Consider the following 10,217-nt stretch of genomic DNA (forward strand, 5'->3'; position numbering starts at 1 on the left):
CCTGAAGATTGCAGAGAGAGCTATTCGCATCCACCAAATCATGGAGTCCCAACCTTGGTCCTAGAGGACCTCCTGCTGTGAACATGTTAGTGTTTTCTCTGTTCACAGCATACCTGATTTAACTTATCAGCTAATTAACAGCTTTTTCTAAATAGAAGTGGGTGTGGCACAGCCGAGCAAACACTAAAATGTACAGGGCAGGGATACTCCAGGATCAGGAATGGGAACCACTGTATTAAATAGCAAAAAATTATGTGTTTAAGTGCTTGTGTGGACTCATGCAGCTAGTCCCCTGCAATAGGCTCCAGGATACTGTATTAGAATTAATATAGAGAATATGAGAATTAACAAGTGAGTGAGTGTGTCTAGTCATAATAATCGCACATAATGCAACACATCACGTGTGGATATCATTGGTATTCAACCAGGTATGTTGACAAAAGGAAAGACCCTGTTGACTCTGTCTATTGACATATGGTAACCAGTGGTGAAGAGAAAGACACAGGCTATGAAACATAATTACAGTAGGAGGTGGATAAAGGCAAAAACAAAAGAAATATTACTGAGTTTTTCAATTGTATTTCAAAGGACATACACAAAAATGTAAGCAAGAAAAAAAATCCCCCAGGTTCTATACATCATCTTGCATAAAATGAATGAAGGTTTATGGAAATAGTTTGGCTAAAATAAAGATACATACATGTAAAAATAATAATATAACCAGTGTATAGAAGAAAAAAAAAACCTGTGGATATCCATCCCGCATCAATGTGATAATGTCTAGATCTAACTGTTTAAGAACAGTTCATTGTTTTCTATCTAAACAAGAAAAACTAAATCTATATCAATGCTGCCATAATTCCAATGTATGGGATGCAAATAAAGGAAAAAATAAAATTGACATAATTGCTTGTAGTAGTAACAGAAGTAATAATATTCTACAAACATAAAAATAAGTGTCCACACTTCATTTAGACTTAAGTGACATCCTGGTTGATTTAAAACCTGATGGATTTTAATCCTTAAAAAAAAAAAAAATAAAATAAATTTTGATTGTGCTCAAGAGGTATATAATTTATAGAACTGATATTTGATTTTAAATAGGTTTAAAGAAAACCCATTTAATTAAAAAAAATAAATAATAAAAGAAAGCAATTCTTATATTGACAAGAAATAAAGTTATGAGCTTTTAAGACATAAAACAAAAGGAGACTATCCACTGTGGTAAAAAAGAAAAAAAAAAGAGAGGGGAAGAGAGCGAGGGAGAGAGAGAGAAAAACCCTAGTCACTATGAATCAACAGTAACTTGAGCAGTGTTCATTGAGGCCAGAACCAACAGGATTATGCGCACTGAATTGACACAAGTACATTCATTTTAAAAATCCACAAACATCCCAAATATATCCAATATTTCTGTCCCACTCCTAATATACACAAACAAAATGCGCAGTTTTAAAATGTACAACTGAGACATACGTACATACATACATACATGCTTACACATACATATGCTTAAACAAGACACACATCTGGCAGTGGAATGAGGGATTTAAAAAAAAAAAATGTTGTATAAGGAGAAACAACTATTTATAATAAAGATCACTTCACAATATAGTTCCAATTTGGTCTGTAGTTTAGCATGGCACACCTGTAGGCTTTTAAAAACAGCATCTGTGAATTACAGCTTATGAAAAAAAGAAAAAAAGAGAGAAATCCAAACATACAGAAATCATAAATAGGCAGTATATTGACATGAATCACTGTTAGACGCAATATCTTGTTATACTGATAACTATGGTTATAAATACCAAATAAATGTACCAAAGATTAAAGTCATGCACCATTTGTTTCACCAAATAATGCAATGAATAAATGAATGTCAGTTTAAAAAGATAGACAAGGCAAATTTTAGTTCATAGTTCAAGGACAATGATTAAACTTACATGATTCAACTGATTCAATTTCCCAATTGAATATGTTTACTTGCTATCTACCAAACACACAATAGAATGGCATAGCAAATAAAGACATCACAAGTCTCTGTCCCTATAAAATATCTCCATAATTGCAATTATGAAATTGGAAAAGGTGTTTTAAAAAGACCCAGAACACCACAATTCAGGCTAGGTTTCATACATCAAGATAGCCTGAAAGTCCAAGGTATGAGGAGCACTGGCCCACAAGGCTCAAGTGCAAATTTGATACACATTTTGATTATGGTAAATCTAAGACCTTTAGTTTCTTTAGGTGCATGATCAAAACTAAGCAAAAAATTGGTATAAAAAGGCAGTTTGAGATTATGTTTTTATAGGTTGTTTTGTTTCACAGATACATAAAAAGGCACTACATGCAGGGGAAAAAACTTTTTCAGGGAAAACCTACTTAATCCGTTTCATTACTGAAAAATAGAACTTTTGATACCTTTATTCATTACCCCATGCTGTATCTGAGGTCTGCCTTCCCAGTATAATCCAAATGATGTGTATTTCTTACAGTTATTTCATATTAGTTCCAGTTCCAAGGATTAGTACTGCTTTGTACAAGGAAAAATATTAAGGTGTCAATCAAGGTACCTAGAGATACACCAATGTGTCAAAGATGTACCTAGTTCCACAATAATTTAAGAGCTTTTCTTTAAAATGAGTATTACCTTCATAGTGTTGTGCAAAAATACCTACGAGTTATACAATTCCATTATATAAAATTATGAATTTATAATTTTAAATTGGAAATTTAAGAGCTTATTTGTATGTACCTGTAAAGAAGTAAATTCTCTTAGAGAATTCTGGTTGTGCAGTATGATGTGCAGATGAACTGACTAAATTAACCTCTTGAGACCTGAATGTTCTCATATCAGGACATGACATTTTCTCCCAATCACATTGTCCATATTTACTTGTACAATCCTTATATGAGGATCATTGTGTAATGATCTTTTATCAAACTTACCTCTGTTTAGAGACATTAATTAGGTTTACAGTTATAAGGTGCTAATAAACAAACTGAAGAAATTACAGTGTAGACAACAGTAGAGTCTGGGTCTCAGGAGGTTAACAAAAAACTACAGAAAAGTGCCTTTTATTTGTATACAGACATTAAATGAGTGTGCTGAAAAACAAAAAACTACTTCCTTAAAATGATTCTCACCCTTGCATGATTAAAACAACCCCCAGTTAGAAAGACAACATCTGGAGTTCAAAGGCTTGCCATGAGATGAACATCCAAGATGGTGCTGCTTACATTCGCAGAGCAAGAGTATAAAGTGCTTTTAAATGACCAAAATTTTAAATAGCTTTTTTTTTTTTTTTTTTAGCCAAATGTGTGGCTGCTTGTAGGATCTGGAGACGAGCTCATTTGAGTTCTGCTTTCAGTAACATTAACAAGAGAGAATTCTGGAAAGTCTGTTCCTCCATGACTTCTTATGCTGACCTGTCCATTGGAAACACTAAACTGTGACGACAGTCCAGACCGGGACGTCTGGAACTGAGATCGGAAGTTCTGATCGAATGTCGCAATCTGAAACGTTTGAGTGATACCCTGAGTGTCTGTCTTTTTGGGGGACACCTGCTCCAGAAAATCCTCAGTCGGTGACACTGAAGAGGGGTTGGTTTCATCACCCGAAAATGAGAACGAGTGTTGGGAATCTACCAAAAGACCAAAATGTGGTTTGTCCAGTCTCAGAGGAGAGTTCATACCTGATCTAAACCGACCTGGAGAACCAAACTGTTTGTCTGTAGAAAATAAGGGCTGCCCACCAAGGCTTGCACTATCATTCACAAACGCTAGGCTCTGGCTGTTCAGGTAGCTGTCATTCTGACTGGTCCTCTCCAATGCTTGTTGGAGAAACTTTGAATACTCTTGCAGAAGACTAGCCTTTTCTGCGGTGGGTGCTTGAGAACTAGTACCCAAGGCCTCAGTAGGGCTACTCTCTGAAACATCAGATGAATTGATAGAGATGCTGGAAGTTACTTCCGTGTCTGCTACACTAAAGCTGATCTCAGGTTGTCCATTGGCCTTGTTGGAGTAGTGATCCAGAAGCGACTGCAGGACTTCATCAGGAAGCACGTTCTTCTCGTGGCTTGCCTTGATCTCTACGTTCAGAGTCTGAGTCTCAGACAGGATTGTGGCAGGAACAGTCTCGTCTATGACAGTGGCCACGGCTGCCTGAGTAACTGAGGGCTGTGAGGAGATGCTGTTCACATTCAAGGAATATTCACGACTGTTATTGACCGTGGTTGCCTGGAGGTAACGTTTCTTCTTGAGAAACTGCATGGCATCATCATAGTTTGTGCTGCTGCCAGTTGGCTTTGTAGGCCCAACCTGGAGTGGATCGACAGTCTCCAAGTCAGGGCTTGGCTCTACATCCAACAGGCCCTTGTTATCTACAATTTCAAAAGTATATCTTGTGACTTTTCCTTCCTCAAATGATGACAGGGGTGATAAAGGCTGTGAATGTTCCAATGGCTGCTGTTTTACACTCTTCTTACTAGCAATCTTCTTTAGCACTATCTTCGGAGGGGTGATATCGTCAGAACATGCCTCCCCTGTAAGTTGCCCACTTTCTGGTGAACAATCTGGGAGTTCTACTGAATATTCTGTCACTACATACTCATCCTTGACCTTGGTGGCAACATCATAAAGAGGAAGACAATCACTTTTGTTGAGTCTGTCCTCTTGCTTTTTCTCCGCACCCTCCAAAACCTTGTCTGTGACAGCAGTGGTTTGGACTAAGGAGCTGTTCTTATCAGTGGACTTTTGCCGCTTTTTCTTAGGTAGAGTGCTCTCCTTCGATGGGAAGGAAAATGTGAGTGTTTCTGTGCTGAGTCGAAGGCCATCTTTGGCAGCTGCTTTGTGGATCTTTCTCTCCTTATTTTCATGGCACATACGTCTATGCTTCAAGACTCGATCAGTCCTGGAGAAGTACTAAGGCAAAAAATTGACACTATTAAATTATTCTCTCTCAAAATACACCAAAAGAAAGACCAGCTTCTGATCAACATAGGTAAGGCCTTGTATTCTGGGACAAAAGCATAATTAATTTCGTGTTCATGTTATTTGTACTGCTACACCATGTAGAAATAAGGATGTATGTGATTTAAACGATAAAAAAAAAAAATCAATACATTAGTATGAAAATTTTGTAATTTTAACCTGGTGACAGTAATCACACTGATAAGGCTTCTCTCCACTGTGCGTCCTCTTGTGTCTTTCCATATGATATTTCTGGATGAATCTCATTCCACACTCATCACATCGAAATGGCTTTTCTCCTACAGGAACAAATCATATTAAAGAAGATGAAAAATAAGACATGCTACATCCATCAAATAAACATGTATTTCAAAGAAAAACACATGAACATTGCTATTATTCTACACATGAATGGTTAAAAACTGACTCCTAAATATATAGATAGACAGAGATATTAATCATGATTATGACTTTTGGATTTCTTCTTACCTGTGTGAATTTTCTCATGTCTCTGCAAGAGGTACTTTTGAATGAAACGCATGTCACACTGAGTGCACTGAAAAGGCTTTTCTCCTATGTAGGATTTTTTTGTTTAAAGAAAAAAATGATTGTGAAGAAAAATAAGCAAACACGATTATTGTTCAATACGTTCAGTGGATGTGCAAGTGTTTGTGTAACCTGTATGAATGAAGACGTGTCTCTGTAGGTGGTAATTTGTCCGGAAAGCAGCGTTGCAGTGCTCACAGATATGTGACTTTGGGTTCTGGTGTCCCAGTGAACCATCTTCATTAATTGTAAGAATCTAACACATTAGGTAGATCACTTATATCAATGTTTACGCTCTTACATTTGGTCAACATACAGTACAACTATCAGCATTCTAAAACGAAAAATAAGTCAATGGACAAAATGGTCATTCCTCTTAAATTCTATACAGAGAATTTGTAGGTACCTTTGCAGGAGACCGCTGCTTTCTCTTCTTCTTTTTGTGGGATTCTGTAAGGTCCCTCTCCTGTTTCTTGTCCTTTTTACTGAGAATTAGTGGATCTGACAGCTTCAGTTCCTGTTTAATATTTACCTGACAAGAATATAAATTACAATTTAATTACACCGAATAGAAAAGCTGAAATCAGATGGTTCTCAGGCACAACTTAAACAAGGACTAGATTTAAAAAACACTGGCTTTTTATGTACTGTAGTCTAGCACAAAAAAGTGTATTCTGCACAATAAAAAACATAAAAGGGAAGAACAACTGAAATACTTAAAAAAAAAAAAAAGTTTTAGTACGTTAATATTTTATGTCATATACATAAGCTCCACCTGCTTGACATTCACAAAGGTTATGTAGTGTGAACTTACAGGTATGTGTAGAGTGTATGGTATCTTGTGAGAAAGTTGCTGAGAAAATTCTTGTTCTCCTGCTGCACTGTTCTTCACAGTCTCCTCTTGAACCATAAGTTCATTATGTGCAATTAGATTGTGTGAAGTCAGCGTCCCGCCAGCCAGCTCTTCATCCTCATCTTCCTCCTCATCATCATCATCAGCAAGTAGGGGCTGATTGGCCAAACTCTTTTCTCCTAGAGACATATCCAAGCTTCCTCCTCCACCTCTTTTATCCATCCCAGAGGGTGCTAAGGTTTGCACTGAATGGTGTATGTTCACAGTGCCACATCGAATCAGGATGCCTTCCAACTTGTCATCGATGTTCATCTTTCTGAATTACTTGGTTGTGGCTTGTGGCTTCAGAAAAACAGTTGATTGTCATGGACCTTTGCTGGTATTCTTGACAGTCCTCTACTAACCTGGTTGAAGGTTTAAGTACAAATACGGCAAGATAAGAGACAATGTTGGAGCAAGGACACTCATTGTTTTTTGGTTTAATTATCCAAGGTCACAAATAAATTTCTATTCAAAAACTTAAATCTAAGTTTAACCCTCTGCAAGTTAATATTCCATGACTAGCATAAAACAGTCATGAGATTAAAACTGGGAAACTTTCTAATTATATACTGTATACACACATATTCTGCAACAAAAACATTTATGCACTGTGTGTTTTGAGCCTTTTTATGGAAACCAGAAGCTAGAGTAGCTATGACATGAGCCAGCCTTGACGACTCATGAGCATCAGTGACCGTTGGTGACACTGTCTGGTAGTTTTTCTTCTTTGGGCCACTTTTGGTAGATCCCACAAGAGCTGCAGTTTCAATCTTGTCCTTGACCAAATCCTTACGCTTTCCCATTTTTTTCTGCTTTCAACACATCAACTTCTAGGACAATAGGTTTACTTGCTGCTTATTATATTTCACCTACTTCCTGGCACCACTTCAATGATATTGTAACTGTAGCTACTGTGACAAGGGCCAAATTGTGTGGGCTAGATCCAAAACAGGGTAGCAGTCCAAAACAGCAGGTCTTGTGGGCTGTTTCCCGGTCTGGCATGTTCAGGATCTACCAAAAGTGGTCCAAGGAGGAAAAAACAATGGGAACAGGGTCGTGGGGAGTGGAGGCTTGCCCATGTTGTCGGATCAACAGAAAATCTGGTTTTGATAGAAAGATGTCAGGACACACAGTGCATCACTATTTTGTTAGCAAAAGGGTTAATGTGTTAATGTTATGCAGTTATATATACTGTATATATTGCATAACATTAACTTATCATATGCGTGTGTCATAAATTTAGGTATTTTGGTCCATCAACAGTGGGGACAGATACTCCTCACCCTGGAGATATAGCCGTTGTTTCGGTGGCAGTTACTTGAGGGGTTGAGTTGCCAGCTCGAAGCCTGATTGTCATTCATACACCATGGGCTATGTGGCCCTGAACTTCCCCAGAAACACTCCAAATCCTAAGGACAGCCTTCCAAGAAGAGTGGAAGCTGTTATAGCTGCAAAAGGAGGACCAACTCCATATTAAAGTATATGTACTTGGATACAACGTGACTGCATGTTTGGCCGAATACATTTGTCCATATAGTGCGTATGTGTGCATTTCTTATGAATTATTGCTATTTTTCCCTATGGCTGCATAACCCACATCTGGTTGAACTACAAGCCTCCTTGGTTGCTTGGTCTACAGCTACCCAATATAGACCATAATTAAAATATACCTCCTTATTGTAATTATAAATGCTAGACAGTTCATTATAGAGGTATATGAATATTAATAAGACTAGTAGGTCATTTACGCTTTAGCAAACTAACGGTAACATACAGGCCTTGTAAACTGTGTATCAATCCAGAACACAAATAATATAACTTAACGCATTACTTTTGACAGAAAATGACCTTGTAAAGTCGGGTAACAAGTTGTACTGTTAGCTAATCGTAGCCAACAAATACTTAATGTTTGGTGAGGAGATAAACATTTACAGGAAGTCTTGTTGCATTATATAAAACTACGAGAATGCTCTACAGCTGGTGTAAGTTAGCACTGAGGAATTACACGCGAAGCTAACTACGTAGCGAAATGATTATGGCCGAAAAATAATAATAATTGCATAACTGATATGCATATTTATGCCTTCAGTGCAGGGCTCGGCGTCTGACACAGACGCAAACAGTCTTCAATAAATGTCAAACTGTTTAATTAACACTAAAACATCGCTGTCAAATCGGCCTTACAAATGTCACGGCGGCTGCCCGACGGTTGTTAGATGCCTGAGGTAGACCGATAAATCACCACAGGACAGGGCTAGCTAGCTTCCAGGCTAGCACTGGGTTTCCTTTCAGGCCTGGGAAATCCGAACAGTAGCCGGCTCTGCTAGCGTTATCTAAAACACACACAAGTTGCACTTTGATGGCTAGCTTGTCTAATGCTGCGTCTGCTTGTGATTTTCAAAAACCGAAAATTAGCACAAAGACTCACCCGCACGGTTTTTGTCTTCTTGTTTTTTTCTACAGGTAGCTTCGTTAGCTTCTTGTTATTTTTCACAGCGCCAGGAGCTGTATATGATCAGCGGTCATAATCTCCCTGGAAAAGTTTTCGTCGCTGCTGTGCTGATTGATTAGCAGCAGAGCTAGCTGGAAAGCTAGTCGCGAAATTCCACGGATGCGTCCCAAATCGCTTTCTATTGCTCATGAAGTACACCACGTAGGGCGCAGATGTCATGGTTACGGAAAGGAAGACTTAGTGTACTTGTACAGTATGAGTGACGCTGTTTGATCCACGACCAATCTCTTTTCCACTGTACATCCATTTGCACTGCATTGTGGGGTTTATTATTTCTATTCCAAGGTGTCGGGCATGTTAAAGTTCTCCAGGTACAGAGGATTCAGTTCAGATCCGTGCAGTCTGGACACGTGTTTAAACTTAGATTGACTGGTGGAATAATCTATCAGTTTAAACACGCTCCATTATTAAGCCACACATTACTGGCACTTGTGCAAATACAGTCTTTGTTGAAGACAGTTTCCAATCTCGGTTCAACAAATGCCTTCCTTCAACTCGGAGTAAATTGTTTTAATCAATTGACATTCAAGCTTACTCACTGTCTATACCGGTTTATCCTGCATACAGGGCTACGGGAGAACCTGGAGCCTATCCCAGGAGACAGGGTACATTGGACGGAGTGGCAATTCATGCACATACATACACTCTCATTCACACACTAAGGGATTTTTAGGAAATTTTGGGAATGGCAATTAGCCTAATTTGCATGTCTTTGGACTGTAGGAAGAAACCACAGCACCCAGAGGAAACCCTTCAAGCAAGGGGAAAATATGCAAACTCCATGCACAGCCATGTCATACCCCTGGCCCTTAAGGTGCACCATCATACTGGATCTAAAATGGGACTGAAGTGTAGACTTTAGAAATGAAAGCTATTTGTACATAGTCCTTTATTTTATAGACTCACCAGTAATTTCCCTGAATAAAAACCTCCTTATAACGTCTATCCAAGTCAAGATGGATAGACTGTGGAGGAGGTAGGCTTATCAGTGTCAAAGTCCTCAGGAATGTAAATGGGCACAGTAGTAATTTCAATCATTGTGTTTTCATATTTCTGAGGAGGCAAATTTAAAAATTGATTAATTGCATAGGCCTAGTCAGAGGGACTGACACAGCCTAAACACTTCATTTATCATTATCAGAATTCTGTGGCAAGGCTCTAGGAGTGTGTGGTGAAAATGACCCAGTCCCAGGGAACAATTTGACCATTGTCCACTATCCATCACCCTGACCATGCCTCCGCCATTAGCAAAAAAAGACCTGCGCTAAATATTAAAATATAATATATAAAATA

The 10,217-nt window shown here is 38.3% G+C and overlaps 1 protein-coding gene across 4 annotated transcripts; it reads right to left on the bottom strand.

The window, feature by feature from the left end:
* Positions 1-147: 147 nt before the first annotated feature.
* Positions 148-9,026, bottom strand: znf148 (zinc finger protein 148). Of its 4 annotated transcripts, XM_053497110.1 has the most exons (8): positions 8,841-9,026; positions 8,597-8,745; positions 6,332-6,774; positions 5,924-6,049; positions 5,650-5,773; positions 5,461-5,544; positions 5,152-5,270; positions 148-4,923 (listed from the first exon to the last, which is right to left on the bottom strand). In XM_053497110.1, the coding sequence occupies exons 3-8, from the start codon at positions 6,680-6,682 to the stop codon at positions 3,310-3,312; spliced, it is 2,418 nt and encodes an 805-aa protein (XP_053353085.1). In that variant the 5' UTR covers positions 6,683-6,774; positions 8,597-8,745; positions 8,841-9,026; the 3' UTR covers positions 148-3,309. The 4 variants fall into 4 exon arrangements, with proteins under 4 accessions (XP_053353085.1, XP_053353086.1, XP_053353084.1 ...); XM_053497111.1 differs by lacking the exon at positions 8,597-8,745 and having other exon boundaries at positions 6,332-6,769; XM_053497109.1 differs by lacking the exon at positions 8,597-8,745 and having other exon boundaries at positions 8,841-9,025.
* Between the last annotated feature and the right edge of the window lie 1,191 nt (positions 9,027-10,217).

Source organism: Clarias gariepinus, chromosome 5 (genome assembly GCF_024256425.1).
Source record: "Clarias gariepinus isolate MV-2021 ecotype Netherlands chromosome 5, CGAR_prim_01v2, whole genome shotgun sequence".
Classification (NCBI taxonomy): Eukaryota; Metazoa; Chordata; class Actinopteri; order Siluriformes; family Clariidae; genus Clarias; species Clarias gariepinus.

Bases quoted from the DNA above. Each gene is read 5' to 3' on its own strand.
- znf148 (XM_053497111.1), bottom strand. From the start codon at position 6,682: ATGAACATCGATGACAAGTTGGAAGGCATCCTGATTCGATGTGGCACT. The intron at 6,050-6,331 runs GTAAGTTCACAC...TATTCTTGTCAG, and splicing joins CATACACTCTACACATACCT to GTAAATATTAAACAGGAACT. The intron at 5,545-5,649 runs GTTACACAAACA...AATCCTACATAG, and splicing joins ACACGTCTTCATTCATACAG to GAGAAAAGCCTTTTCAGTGC.